The following is a 15,762-nucleotide window of genomic DNA, read 5'->3' as shown; positions in this document are numbered from 1 at the left end:
GGTGGAAGGAGGTTTCAAATGCAGTGTGACCTTGGGTGCTTTGGTATAAGTATACTGAGTCCTTTAGACTTTGTGGGACAAAATCAAGATTTGCATCATGGCTTTAAAACAACATGCAGCATCGCTTAGACTTTTTGACCAGTGACTTGAAATCACCCAAAGAAGACATTATCATAAGACAGTGAACAAATCCATCAATCCATCAAATATCTAAACCTCTTATCCTCTGAGGGGTGCGTGGTGGGCTGTAGCCGATCTCAACTTACATTGGGCGAGAGGCGGGGTTCATAGTGTATCACAGGGTCAACATGGACAAAGAACCATTCACACCTTTATAGAGAATTTAGAATCTGAACATCAAATCGCCTTTTTCTTAACAAAGGATTATTAGAAGCCAATTGTTTTTTTAATAGCACAACACTTATTATCCCACGATAGTTACAATAAGTGTCATAATTTACACCAATGCTTTTCCTGCTGTATTGTGACAAAATGTGTACTTCTTCTCACAAAGTCTTGTCATGTTTCAGGAGCTGGAACAAAAGGTGGTCTAAGAAAAACCTCTGTATATAAGAGATTCTAGGACCAAGACTTGAATTTGATTCATGACTTGTAAAAGCACCGTGTCCCACCCCAGCTCTGCCTTTTGGAAACACTAGATTCGCTAAGGGACACTGTAAAAGACATGAGACATTGGAGAAAAAGCAGCAAAGGAGGAATCTCCATTAGAAATGGATAAAGGCTTTTTGTCCCGGAGAGCTTCAGATTTTCTGAGACAGCATTAAACTCAGCATGCCACGGTCCACAGGGCCGGCTGCTACATCGCACTAAAGCCAACAAACTCTATTTCACCATGCGGCTGATTGGCAGTCATCGTCAGTTAGCTGGTAAAGCAGAGAAAGCTAGAGGGTTTAAGCTAGACATCTCCTGGGCCTCATTAGAAGTCTCATTCTCCAGCAGCTCAGACTCTCATGTCTGAGTGCCCAAAAGAAGCATGAGGGCCCACTTCATCAGAGGCAGCCAGGGATGCATTCTTTCTCCACTAGGTCTGTTCAGGGCTGAATAAGTCTTTGTGAAGTGTGATACACTGTAGAAGTGACAGCCTGCCACAAATCCATTTACAATCAAGGGCAGAAATCTCCATGTATTTTACTGATTCGGCTCTAATCCCAGACAGAGCTTTTATCTCATAATTACTCTCAAGGAAATACACAGGGATTGTATCAGTTTGGGTAGGAATTAGAGAAACGGCAGGGAAAACGCCCCTACTGTGTAAACACCGACCGCCATCCAGACGCTGGATTACGCAGCTAGACAAGTGGAGCTGATGACTGGGGCTGGGGTGAACCGCTGGGTTTCACTCACATGTCAAGTCAGGAGATGTAAAATGTGATGAGATCAACTAATAAGACGAAAAAAAGAACCAAGATACAACTTAAGACCTGAACATAAGGCTTTGATGCTGCTTTGAGTGTTGGGTGGCGGCTTGGAGACAATCCCAGCTAATATTGGACATACAGGGCAAACAACCAATCACACCTACAGACAATTTAGAGTCTCCAATTAGCCACATTTCTTTGGACTTTGGGTGGAAGCTGACATACCCGGAGAAAACCCACACAGTCTCAGGGAGAACATGCAAACTCCACACAGAAAGGCCCTGGCCAGGCCAAGATTCAAACTGGGAACAGTGCAGATCCCTGAATCACTGTGCCACGCTATGGACGACCATACATGACTTAAGTGATGAGACTACGGTTAGGCCCTCCTTTCTCATTAGCATAAGGACACTGAAATTGTAAAATAAATAAATCATGCAAATATATTTAAGACATTTATTTTTTATTTATTTCTGTATTTATTTATACATGTATTTATTTATTTATACTTAAGTCATGTATGGTCCTCAATACCACGCTGCCAGTAAGCAGAAAAGTGAAAAGTCAACACAGGAGATAAAGAAGTGGTTCAAATTCCTAAAAGTAATGAATAGGGGTTAAGACAGTTAGCAAAGAGAAGTTGAAATTGTTTGGTAAATGTAAATTACAAAAAAGGATTGGTTGTAAAAGCTCAAGATGATTTATAACGGTAGAAATTGTAATGAGATAGTGAAGGGTTTTCAGCTGCAATATGCAACTTGACCACTAGATGTCACTAACTACCTGACACCAAATCTTTAATGAGTATGATGCATTTTAATGCTGTAGATGATTGAGGTTGAGCTCATTCAAACTACTTTACACATTGTTGGGCAGTTTAATTTATTAAAGTGCGTTATAGGATCATATCTTTGATCAGGTGTGACCTGACCTCAAGAAAACAGCTGGTTTTATGCTTTGTGATGATCCATTTTCCAGCTAATGCAAGAGGAATTTAAATGATTTTGAATTTTGTCAACGCATTGAGTTTATTACATTCAACATCAACACATCTGGATATACGGTCGTCTGAATAGTGACTCAAGCGGACAGAGTAGATGGTTGCATAAATATCGATACAATATCAAGTACAATTACCTTAAATGAGTACATATATCGTACTTGAGTAAATTTACTTAGTAACGGTCGACCACTGCTAAAAACAAACAAGCGCTGTAGTTCATTAACGTCGTGGCCTTAGCCTTGAATAAAAGAGGCCAACTCTGAGTCACTGACCTGACTAAACTCAGGGTTGAAATATGCAGGAGAGACATTTACTTTCCGTTGCCAAACACAAATGATTGAATTCAAAGCAAAACCATCTGAGATTTAAAAAATGTAACAGATAATATTAACAATACATTTCCTTAATACTCACAAAACGGCAGCTGATTACTTTTTAATAAACATTCGTTTCATAAACTCATCTATCATTTATGAATACCATAACCCGAAGTGAAATAAAGTTCAGTCAGCAGACACAGCATCCAACAATATGGCGATTAACATCAAATGAATAATTATGAGCTACTCTTGAGTTTTTTTTTTATTAATAAGCAGCGAGGAGAGCTGCTGGATGCTGTTCTCTGGAAACTCAGGATCTCTTGGGAAGATGTTTCTTCAAACAGCGCCTTACTTGAAATGTGTGGGAAACCTCCGCAACATTATTATTTGTTATTTGCAGATGGTAATGGGCCATTAAAGTCGGTTTGAGTGGTTTTTTTACTTATTTAGACATTTACTTATGGTCCACAAAGCAAAATAGATGCAATTAGGTTTGTCAGTGGGAAAAAATTAAAGAAATAGTCTACTCCAATTAAGCCAAAGTTATCAAAATGTAGCAAAATCGTATTCAATTTTCAGCTCTACGTCATTTATCTCTTCAGTGTATCCTTGGTAGCAATGTATGTTTAGAAGCCAACGACCAAATCCACACAATAATCAAAAAACACATACTTTATTTCAAATTGCTGCAACAGGGGCACTAAAAACAAACTGCAGAGAAACACACAGGCCCCGCGTTAAACTGACTTTGATACAAAATATTCTCATTTTAAAAATCATGAATAAAATGAAAGCACAGGGGAACATATGGTGGACGAAGAAATTTGGAACACAGCGTTGCGTAACAGAAAAGAAAGGAACACTTATTAGATTATAAGAGCACAGTTTGGTGCGGCTTTCCAACCTTTTTCAAAAAATAGAACATTTCATGAACCTTCAGGAATAAATAGAGAAAAACACAACAGGACCACCCCCTGCCCCACCAGAAACAACAGGTAGGCAAAAGAATTGGGATTATGGGGTGTGCAAGAAAAAACACATTTCCAGAGAAAAGCGGTGACTACGCACACAAATCTTCATACACACACGAACACTCAACACATGCCTGTATTGAGGCTCACCATCTCTCACACTCTCACACGGACAACTGGACAGAACAGAGCACGCTGTGGTTATTGATTAACTCGACTGATTTCACTACACATTGATAAACTGACAGTGCAAATCTTCAGACGGCTGCAGAGAACTAAAATTAGAGCAGAGAGGATATACCAAGGGGACAAACTTTTTTTGTACAATTCTTAAATGAACTTGGTGACCTGATCTTTTCTTCCTCCTCGTCCTTTTTTAGTTTTACGCTTTGAGATAAAGATGGAATGAAGCTCCAGAGAGGCAGACAAAGAAAACTACTTTTGGGGGATTATGCGCTCCCTAAGATTTTTAAAAATGCCTTTACGCAACTATTAAGTTACTTGGAGATTAATGATATTTCATTGTCTGAACACTTCATTGAACAAAATTTTTAAAAAAAGGTTTAAAACAATAACATGTGGTTTAAGTACATAAAAACACTCTGGAGCACCATTTCCATAAACATGAATTGTTACAGAATTGAAAGAACGAAAGACTTCCGAAGCCAAAAGGTGGATTCTGGCCGTTCTAAAAGGCAGCGATCTTGACTGGTGGCACTAAGTTTGGACTTAAAAGTAGACACGAGTCAATCCAGTCAACCGACTACAGTGCATTATGAAGGTGATTCTCATCTACAAGGGTGATAATGAATGACCTCTGACCTTCTGCGACAGGGCAGGCCACGTCACCCTGGTCCACTACACCTGTACGTTGTGAAATGTTTGCTTTCCAAAGTTATGTGAATGCTCTCAGCAAAAAGGTAGAGAAGCCTGGAAGAGGAAGAAAAAAAATGGAGAAACCCCGCACTGCTCACAGGTTTTTCCTTCCCCTGTAGGTTTCTAATACGGCGAAGCTTGTCGAGTGTTTTTGTCAACACCCGTTCTTTTTACAGTACCCTCACAGTCCTTTGGGTTTGTCAGAGTTCTCAAAGACTCAGACGAAGTTTCCTGAAATGAATCCAGTCACAGGATATGGAAGGATACTGAAGTGTCTGTTAACTGGATAGCAGGAGTTACAGAGTTCCTGCAGCTTTGTTTTTCTACTTCACCATTCAGCATCCCCAATGGCTTTGGAGAAGACGTAGTCTTTCCCGTTCAGATTCATGATCCCGTCCTTCAGGTGGAATTTCCATTTGTTCTTACTTCTGTGAATCTGGGGAGCAGAGGTTAAAGGCATTAATGTCGTGGGCGTCGAGGACAGATGGACAGGGTTTCAGTTTAAAGTGGACACATGCTGTAATGTCTTTAGCCCATGGGCACAGCGGGTGACAAGTGCAACGAGCAAAGTAAAGATCGCATTTCAAACAGCAGACTGATTTAATTAAAGGTTCAGTGTATAGAATGTAGCGGCATCTAGTGGTGAAGTTGCATGTTGCAACTGAACACTCCTCTCCTAACCTCACCCTTCCCCTTAAAACATGAAAGAGAACCTGTGGTAGCCTCCGGTTGTCATAAAAAAAAACTCTAAAGGTCTTTAAATATAAATTATTTAAATACAAAGGGCACTTTCTAGGGTAAAGAATGTAGGAAAAAAAAAATGTTATGACACAATACACGGATTTACCATGAGAAGCCATTTAGATACAATGTATCTCTGTAAATCTATAAACACACAGGCTGGTGGGATTATATAGTGTCCTTATCTGAGACAGAATATATTTTTTCTTACCTTGTCATATTGGCACACAACTACATTCTCTGTATCAAACAATTCCTGGTCCTCCTCATCACTGACGTCATCCTCACTGTTCAGTGGCTCCTGACAAGTAAACAAAACCAACAAGTTGAACAACATTGAAAGTCACGTATGAAACCAAATACTTTTAAGTATTTCAGCAAAAGCTCACCACTAAAGATTTAAGGAGCCATTAAAAAAAAAAAAAAAAAAGGTATAAAATATGACTTGTTTTTTTTTTAAAGAGTTCCTCTTGTGCCCACCTCCTCAACCTGTCCGTCCTCTCCTCCTTCCCTCGCCTTCTCCTCTTCCTCGTCTTCATCATACTCCTCCTCCTCATCTTCATCCTCCTCTGATGAGGTGTCTCCGGCTCCGTCCACCTGTAGCATCATGGGAGGCTGTGCCTGGGGCTGAGCCTGGGCCTGCTGCTGGGCCTGCTGCTGGGGTTGGGCCTGTGGTACAGCTGCACCCTGGACCTGCTGAACCTGAACTGCTGCCTGACCGGGCTGCTGTGCCATAGGTGCTGCCTGCATCACCTGACGGGAAAGAGGGGATGGAGAAAAAACTGTCAATATGAAAGTTCTATATTAGGTAAAAAAAAACAAACACAAATGTACAGGTTTCCTGTGCGTTTTTTAACAAGCAGTATCATTCTTTAGAAGTAGAATACACTACCATATTTCCATTAATAAATAAATACAAGATTAAAAGTTTATAATGAGGAAAACATAGTGAAAAGCAGCACAGTATTACAGGGCTGTGCAAATATATAGATACAAATGATTATCACAATAATATTTTCAATGTAAGTGGTGGATAGCAGTGCAATCGCACAATATGCACTGTGAGGTTTATGGCAAGTACATTTTATTTCAGTGTGTTCAGTTATACTACGCAACCCAAATATTTTTCCTAAAAAAAGGTTTTGCACAATTTACGAGAACATTTTGTAAAGATGTACATTTTAGACTATCAACTTGTATTTGAACAATATGCATTATTTTGTATCGTATCACAATATCTATCTCGTCACCCATGTATTGTGATACATATTGTATTGTGCACTCGCTTGCCAATGGACAGGCCTAGTGTATTAGAGAAAAACAAATGATACTCAATAAACCACATATGAGCAATAAAAGGAAAAGAAGAGGTGCTTACCTGTGTGTTGCCTTGGACTTTGTTTGAAGCCAACACAATCTGCTGAGGCTGGATGATGACTCCTGTTTGCTGGGGCATTCCTCCCTGCAGAGGAGTCAGGACCTGGATTCAAAGTTCATGAGGAGTCCACATTTTAAAGAAGCTTTTACATCGACATTCATAAATAAAATACAAGCAATGCCAAATTCAAATTGGTGTATTTGGCACAATTTTCAATTAGAAGCCCTAGTTGAGGAAAAGCACCGTAGTAATTGAGGTATTAAACTTCATTGAGCCATTCCTGGTGTAATGGAGTAACGCACAATAGGGTACTTCAGAGAAAAGACGTGAGCCGACTGATTTCCCAGAATTATTTCATATTTTCTTGGCATTTCTTTGACCATATTTCCACATTTCTCCCACTGCTTGATTGCCAGAGGAGCCACAGTTATGCAGCTGCTGGCTTCATCTAACCTCATGTGCCATGGGCAGAGTTATGGACTGATTAGACGCAGAATTACAATTATTATACACTGATCAGCATTAAAAGATGTAACTTCTTTTAATGTTGTGGCTGATTGTGTGTTTTTTCGGACTAAGATGAGCCATGAAGCCATGGAAAAAGACCAGGACTACAAAATCACATCTGAATAAACTCTTTCAAGGAGTCCACAGACATACATGGATCAGCCAGGACTTTCATAACCAGTCGCTCGTAATGCTGTGGCTGATCTAAGTATACTTTAAGTTGACAGCAACTATCTGAAAACCACAGACAAACATGGTACAAGGAGTTGTGTGTCAATTCCAGCAAGCAAAGTAAACTTAAAGTTCAGTTTTAGGGCTTTCCCTCCTTTTACCACATCTTGATGTCCTTTCATGTGTGATATGCCTACCTGTTGTATGACTGGTGCCTGCACACCACCAGGCTGCATCTGCTGCTGCAGGAGGATCTGCTGCTGGGGTTGCTGGATGAGGTACTGAGCCCCGTTGGGAGCACGGACAACCTGCAGGATCTGACCTAAGAGACATTGAAACATGGATGGATTAAACATGGCTCATAAATAGTCTTTCAAAACATCTTGGACCTTGCATGGCCAAAGTTTACATTTGGAACGTCTCTACATCGTGACATTCATGTATATTTGAAAAAATACCCTTTAATACAAGGCGGGTGGTACCCTGACACTGCTAAAGAGTGGCGCTCATTGAAAATCAACATTGAGACTAACCCACAACATTATCTACAAATCAGGGACATCGCCCATCCTGTCCTGTCCTGCCCCTCAGCTGTCTCTCTCACAAACACACACCATTTGAAACGCTGGCTGAGAAAGCAGCCTCTGCCCACAGCAGCATCACTTCGCCCCATGCTCATGGTTTAGCCCCAGCTGTCTCTGCATCGGCCGCCTTTGCTGGCAGTTCAAATGGCTCGGGGCGACCATGGTCTTGGTTGTCAGAAACCCAAGGGGCAAGAAGCCTCTAGTACAAAACATGTGTTATTCCTGTGGCCAAACTGTGTGTGCTGCTCCTGGAGCACTCAAGATATTAGACTTGATAAAGTAGCTAGCTTGGGAAGGTAGGTGTCCTAACATGACTATTGAGGAGTGTTTTGATATGGGGAAAACCCTGAAACACAACATGATGAGCAGAAATGCCAGTGTGAGCATTTTACCTTGGCTGGTGATGAGCTGTTGGTATGGGGTGACCCCTGTAGGCAAAGCAAGTGTTGCTGCGGTAGCTGCTGCACTCTAGTGGAGAACAAGAGAATACGCAAGCAGGCAGTGAGGAACATGTACACACACGCAGATATACAGATTCATGCAGCATATGGTCCTGAGGCAAAATACTATACATAACTATGGCCTACAGGTTTGGCATTATCAATGTGGCAATTAAGACTGTTTAAGTTTCATGGCTCTCGAGGTGTAAATGCTCTACAGATGTATTGAAAATACACAGGAGGTATTTACCTTAAAGCTTCTCTGAAGAACTGTTAAAATCAATTAAATACAGCAAAACCCCTTCACAATTCATGTTGCCTTGGCTGTTGTGATATAAGCAACATTTACATATTTATGTTCATTCATTTTATTTTCATGGTTTGATAGTGAACATTTAAAATTATGAAAAAATAGATTAAAATGTTTGTTTTAGATTTGAGAGAGAACAAAATGAGTAAGAGCCCAGATGCTAGACCTGACATTAACAGATGATTTGCTGAACCATCTGTTAACCGTTACGGAGGGCAAGGGTTGACATACCATTGTGTTTAAAGATGTGTTCGTCACAGACACAACAGGAGTGTGTAAGAGGATGTATTACTGTTGGCTTTATATCTCAACTGTAATCCCAGGTGCTTAGCACCTCTCTGAAACTCCTTCCTCTGCTTTTGTATTCTCTATTACTGCATCACTCATTCTGCTCTGAAGAAGAGTTGGGATTCTTTACCTTCTTCTTCTTGTTGGTAGGCTATTCAGTAACTGAGGGAGAATGCTTTTCATAATGGTGTTAGTAGGTTTTTTTAGTAGACAACATTGGACTAATTTTGTGCCTTTTACAGCAACAAAGCAAGTTTGTGTGCAGGTGGATCAGCTGGACCTGTTCCAAATGTAGGACTCTCGCTCACTGCTGATCAAAAACAGCTACCTCCAACTTGTCTATAGTATGGTCATTGGTTTACTTCTCCTGTTTTATTTGTTTTTACACTACGCTGTCACACTTTGTTGGGACGTACAGTAATTACTCTGTTTTTCTTGTGTGTGTTAAGTCCAAAGCTGTCATTTATTATTTATCGACTTTATCTAGCATTATCTACTTACCATCCCCGTTGCACTCATATGCTGCAGAATCTTGGGATCCTGAACAATGACTTGCTGCTGGGGAGCTGTGAAGACAAACGGATTTAACTTAAACCATAACACACAACAAATTGATAACATCTACTGACCAAATAGATTTTTAAAAACACGACATATTAACAAAATCTGTAACTATTTGGTTGAACTACTACTGTCTCTTAAAATATAAGGTATTCATGTTAAGTTCAGTTATGACGTATCAAATTCTTTCAAAGGGGTTTACTTGTGAAAGGTGGATGAATAATGTAAAGCTGTATATGACCTTCACATTGCTGTGTTTACAACGTGCAGAGATGAGACTGGCAGAGGTTGTTTGTATATAAACATGAGTGGTGGTGCCGGTGTGGACCCACCTTGCTGCTGCTGGGGCGGCAGAATGACTTGCTGGGTGTGTGCAGCCTGCGTCACATGCTGAACATGTTGCACCTGTTGGACATGCTGAACCTGATGATGATGATGCTGCTGCTGCTGCTGTTGTTGCTGCTGCTGCTGCTGCTGCTGCTGTTGCTGTAGCTGCAGCTGAGCGGCCTGTAAGGCTGCCTGCTCCTCGGTATGGAAGCCCTCCACTGCCTTGGACTGCAACAGTTTGTTCTCCCATAGCTGAAGCATTGAGCAGAAGGTCATCACTTGTCAAGAAGCTGTCTTTTAACCCAGTGTTGTGAAAACAAGGTAAAGAATTCTCAGAAAATGAGCAATAGGTTGTTGCTGTTGATTTGTCTGAACTGGTTGAATATCATCCATCAAACCCAATCTTCCCAACTGTAAATAACTTTGCGATGCCAAGTAGAAATAAAAAACAAAAACAAAAAAAAAACATTAAGGTTTCTCCTAAATAGAGTTAATAATAACTTAATCTATAGAGCAGTGTCATTTGTGTTTGTTAAGACCAAATGTGTTTTTTATCCAATATGAGTTTACAGATGTGTCCGATGTCAGCGTTCGAGTGTCTGTGGATGAGAGAGAGGAATCGGTAGGAGCTGGATGAATAAAGGAACGATGAGCTATCTAAGTAAATTATAAATCACTGTGTGGTGATCAGTGTTGATACAGTGGGACAGAGGACATCCACAGAGTGAGCAGTGCTTCATTTGAGGCCCAACACCAATTGACTTCCAGACAGTGAAGGGAATGTGGGCACATGCGTCTAGTCCCCATGTGAATGTGGTTTGAGTGATCAGCTCTCAGGACACATTTGGGTATGTCCACGCCTGTGCTTGGCTCGGAGCACTTGTTTACACCAGATCTGAACGGCCTAGTGGTTATTTACGTCCTGGCGAAGCTCGACACCACACTGGTGCACGAGCTACGTTTCTTATGTGGAGGTTGTACGCAGAAACAGTGACATGTGATGAGTGATGGGGACAGTTACCGTTTTCAGCTCGAGGAGGACTTGCTCGTCCACCCCCTCGTCCAGGAACAGCTCTCGCACCTCGTTGATCACATCCTCAATCACAGACTTGTATACCTTAGGCTGAGAGGAAAAGGAGAGAAAACAGTCGTTATCACATTGTCAATGCAAGTATGATCAATGTTTAACTATAGGGAGATTATGGTGTCTGGTGTAAAACAAATGTTTTGAAACATCCCCCCCCCCCCCCCACAAAAACATGCCAGCACATGACAGGTGTCACAATACATGCACAGTTATATTTTAAATAAATGGTGGAACTTTAAAACGTTTCCACTGTAAAACAATCCCTGGAATTTATCTTCGGCCCGAGATGTTTTCCTGTAGTAATCCATGTGAACCGGATGTACGTGGGGATACAGTGAGATACGAGGGGGCCTACAGCAGCAAATACACAACATTTAAAGGCCCACGTCTGTCTTGGATCAGCACAAGCACAAAGCGGCACAGTGTAAAAAGCTATGCGGGCCACCGAGCTGCGTTCCCCGGTGTCCGCAGCACGGCCCTCGGTCTCTGCCTGCCTCCCTCCCCCTCGGCCCCGGCTGTTCTCCACTATTTAAGGCACAGCCTGGTGTTTATATGTGGAAGCCGGTGACGTAGCGTCGCGGAGCGCCTTCCCATCCCGGGCAGTCTATATTAGAGAGCCAAGATGGCCGTATAAAACCAGGCGGCGGAAAGGAGGAGGGCCAGAGCCGGAGAGAACGGGAGACGAGGAAGCCATTTTACGGAGCGGCGAGGCAGCGCGCTCGTTCCGTGACCGAGTCATGTGGAGGAGATCCTCGGGGTTTTATCTCATGGTGCTCGGCTCTGGTTAAAGCAGGGTGGCCTTTCGGCTGGAGCGGGAGAATATCGGACATGAGACGGGTGGAAGTGGAGGTTTTGGGAGGCTAGCCTCTGCCTCCTGGGTGTGGAATGGTGGACAATGAACTGACGACTTTCGACTAAAAGGACATTTTTAATTTGTGTTGGTCTCCCGAACACAAGCTTCATTCATTCAGTCGCGGTGGATGATGACAAGGTGCTTTGCGTACATTTTGTATTTTTTTAAAGAACTATATGCACAGTCTAACCAGCCTAGCTCACATCGACACGCCGTCCGGTCGTCACCCGTGCTCCTCATCGACACGAGCACCGACCGAGTGAAGTAACAGCACAAACAATAAATGACCTGAAGCCCCATGTTAACTCTGAACGCTGATTCAAACAACTCTTCAGTAATCGAGCCTTACAAACAGCACTAATGGAACTTAAAAAATAGATATGACTTATAGTCCACCATTTCTCCCACGTTGTATTTAACAGAAATGAAAGGCTATATCATTTTTTCTGCGTTAGTAGCCTCCACTAGCTTGTTTTAATCTAAAAAACGGTCTCTAAAAACTGATTAAAATGGCCGAATGACTGCTAAGTCTTTAGTTTTATTTGGCCCCACGGTGAAGTGTTTGGTTAAAGCAGATTTCAGTTTTATACATAAACAGCAGTTGGTGGACGGCTGCTCCGTTAACTTTACCCCGGTTTCCCCCCGCTGACAATCCTGAGAGATTGATCCTTACCACTGGGTTCGAGTTAGCCGAGCTCGCCATTATACGCGTAGTGTAAAGACCACACGGAGCTTGGCGAGATTTTGAGCCAAAAATGATCAAAAACGAGTTAAAACAACTGGGAGCGGAGTTTTCAAGCAGCCGGCATCACTTTTGTAAATAACACACAGTTTTCTCGGTCTTATTTACAGTCCCGGGCTGCGACTCCCCAGCCGTCCTCCTTCCGTCGAGGTCCCGCTTTATATACTGAGCGATGGAGCTGCGAGTGCGCGAGACATAGGGCAGGGTCACACGGCAAGTACCGCGAGGCTTAGCGCGCGAGCGGGGTCTGGGCAGCGCAGGGCAGGCTGGGAAATGGCGTTCAAATCCGGAAAGTCGCAAATAGCGATGCCCATATGAGGTAGTTATTCGCAATGAATTTATAGTTATTCAATTAAATAACAATAATAAGAACACATTATGAATTTTAACCTTTATCTATATAAATAACAATAACAACACATTATTATTATGTTGTATTATTATTTTTGACTTATTATACCGAATTAGTTTTTTGCACATGATATACAATATAGAGCACAGGTAAACAACATATTTATACTTATATATAAGAATCTGGTTAACAATAAGATCATTTAACTAATGTCTTATGGAAAAGGGGTGAGATTAAATAAATGTGTACATCCACTCACTCCTTTTCAAATATGTGGATTAAATCATTAAGTTTGTTTGTAAATATTTTTTTATTCACATTACATTTTTTCACATTCAAAGTAAATCAAATAAATGAAAACCAATAGTAACGTAATCAAATGATCAGAAAAGGGTATTGTTACTCCCGTGACCTGATCAGTGCAAGAAAAAACTGGCTACATTTTTATAGATTGAACTTGAGTTTAATAAGTAGTTCAAATAAACAATACCACATTTAACTTATAATTACCTGATAGAGCCCTTCCCTGTGTATCACATTCACACATTTATCCAGTCACCCAGTCACGTGTCTGCAGTGCAATGCACAGCAGCATGTATATACAGGTCAGGATCATCAGGTAACACCAAACATCAAAATGGGAAAAAATTATCCCAGGGACTTTGACGGGGCCATGAGAGCCCAGGAGACAATTCCTAAATCTGACTTCTGACTGACTTCCTGAGAGGTCACAGTCACGTTGAAGAAAACACATGTGTAGCTCATACGGGTCACCGCTGACAAGAAGATGCTGGATGTTGTACTTTCCAAGAGAAACAGATTGACATTAAAAAATGTTAAAGACGACCCAGCATGCCTATGGTTCTTAGGTAGGTCCTCACTGTGATGACAGAAAACATTGTCGGACGTTATCCCAGCTGGAAACCTCCATATTAGCTGGATGAATTACAAGGGACAAGAGGTCATGATTAAAGTAAACGTCCTCCAACAGAGTGTGTGTGCCCAACAAGCAGTTTTCATAACACCACATTCGGACAGACAAAATGTTACGCAGGCGAGTTTTGTGGTGAGCGAGCCACTGGCTAGGAAGTTAAAACCTAATTCAGAAGGAGAATTAGTGAAGGAGCCCTGTTGGCAGAGCGGAGCTGCTTGAACCAGACAACGTCAAATTGTTCCAAAGTGTCAGTTTTGTTTTAAAGAACCATCGCAGAGCAGATTAGTAATATGACACAAGATACTGAAAACACACTAGAAGAAAAACCACTAGAAATTTCCAGGTTTTCAATCTGGCGTGCATTGAAACAACAGACATGGTAAAATACCACCCAACTCTGCTTTTTCTGTGTGTGGGATCATTTAATTTATGTAACGCTCAACCAAGGGTGAGGATTCATTTTTCCCCGCCAAAACCAGCTGTGGACCTCATCAACCTCGACAAAGTGAAGCAGTTCAATTATATAAGAGAGGTTATTGTATTATATCTGTTCAATACAGGGGAGGATCCAGGGATGGGGTCAGGGGGGGCACTAGGCCAAGAAGAAATCTAATTGGCCCCTGAAGGGCCCCTGTCCTATCAGTAGTGTTTAAAAAAATCATAAAAAAACACATCACTTAATAACAATTCTTAGACTATCATCAGTAAATACGTACATTTCAAAAATTTCAGAGCTTTTTTGAAGAATACATTGTGCTTGAATTAGGGTCAAATTTCTAAAATATATTCAATGATGAATAATTTTGAGGTATGTAGCTAACAGTAAACAAGGAATGACTTGAATGTGGTGCTTTATGAATCAGGAACTGTGCAAGGATGTTGCATGATTGCCCCTCTGTTTAAAGATGTCAGAGGGGAGTGGCCAGCCTGGTTGACGCATGGTAGAATGGTTAGTGTTACTCACATAACAACTCTACAACTGTGCCTAGCAGGAGAACCTCTCGCAATGAACAAGTCAAACCTTGAGGAGGAGGATTCAACAACAGCAGAAGACAACTTCCTGTTCCCTTCCTGTCAGCTATGAACAGACTCACAGGAACTGGACAGTTAATGAGTTGAGATATGTACCATGGTCTGATGAGTCTTGATTCCTGCTGAGGCAGCAGATGGTTGGGTCAGAATCTGATGTCCAGAGCATCAATCACATGGAGATAACTTCCCAGTATGAGTATGGTGGTCCTAATGAAGTGCTCAGTGAGGAGATTTTTCATACAACATGGATTTGTACCATGTATTGAGCAACTTGTTATACATTTGTGGTGGTGCAGTGCTTCACATTGTCTGCTCTATGTTTAATATCCCAATTCAGCCAGCGTTCTTCCGTTTGGAGTTTGCATGTTACGCCCATGTCTGAGTGGGATTGCTCCAGCTACTCCAGCTTCCTCCCACAGTTCAAAGGCACACGCAGATTGGAATTAGGTTGATCAGACATTGAATTAAAAAGTCAACTCCTTTGTAGAGGAATTTTTATAAGGAAGTCATTGTACATATAAATGGGAGGATAAATAAAAAGATAAAAACAAACAGCAAAGACAATGACAATAAGACATTGAATAAATAATCAGGTTCCTTTGATTTGTATTGACTTTTAATGTAGCACCATCATGCTGCCACTAGAGTGTGATCACACTACGTTCAAGAGCTGCAGGCACTGAGCGCACACACACACACAAACAGACAAACACACCATGCACTTTGTGCAGCATGCAACTATTCTACATGTTATTCTAGAGGGGAGGATTGGAGTACATTTTTGGACAAGCTGTATCTATAGGTCTTGTCTGCCTCATCAGAAACACACCTGCCCCGACTGCCAGGGGAAATGTTTCCAAAAGAACAATAAAGCTTTGCAACAAATGAGAACTGACAAGAGGATGT

General features: G+C 41.5%; 1 protein-coding gene across 1 annotated transcript; it reads right to left on the bottom strand.

Annotated features, from left to right (window-relative positions):
* Positions 1-3,359: 3,359 nt before the first annotated feature.
* On the bottom strand, positions 3,360-12,711 carry gtf2a1 (general transcription factor IIA, 1). The gene is made up of 10 exons (XM_062412066.1): positions 12,470-12,711; positions 10,878-10,979; positions 9,862-10,108; positions 9,470-9,534; positions 8,323-8,398; positions 7,544-7,668; positions 6,669-6,770; positions 5,771-6,043; positions 5,502-5,591; positions 3,360-4,985 (listed from the first exon to the last, which is right to left on the bottom strand). Exons 1-10 carry the CDS (start codon positions 12,497-12,499, stop codon positions 4,878-4,880), a joined length of 1,218 nt encoding a protein of 405 aa, XP_062268050.1. The 5' UTR covers positions 12,500-12,711; the 3' UTR covers positions 3,360-4,877.
* Between the last annotated feature and the right edge of the window lie 3,051 nt (positions 12,712-15,762).

Source organism: Platichthys flesus, chromosome 18 (assembly GCF_949316205.1).
Source record: "Platichthys flesus chromosome 18, fPlaFle2.1, whole genome shotgun sequence".
NCBI lineage: Eukaryota > Metazoa > Chordata > Actinopteri > Pleuronectiformes > Pleuronectidae > Platichthys > Platichthys flesus.
The sequence above is the reverse complement of the archived record's forward strand: the minus strand, read 5'-3'. Positions and strand labels throughout refer to the sequence as shown.

What these genes read in the sequence shown, in the direction of transcription:
- gtf2a1 (XM_062412066.1), bottom strand. Translation starts at nt 12,499, where the DNA reads ATGGCGAGCTCGGCTAACTCGAACCCAGTG. An exon ending in ATATGAGTGCAACGGGGATG is followed by an intron (nt 8,399 to 9,469) that starts GTAAGTAGATAA and finishes GTTCTCCACTAG; the next exon opens with AGTGCAGCAGCTACCGCAGC. An exon ending in AGGACGGACAGGTTGAGGAG is followed by an intron (nt 5,592 to 5,770) that starts GTGGGCACAAGA and finishes TTTACTTGTCAG; the next exon opens with GAGCCACTGAACAGTGAGGA.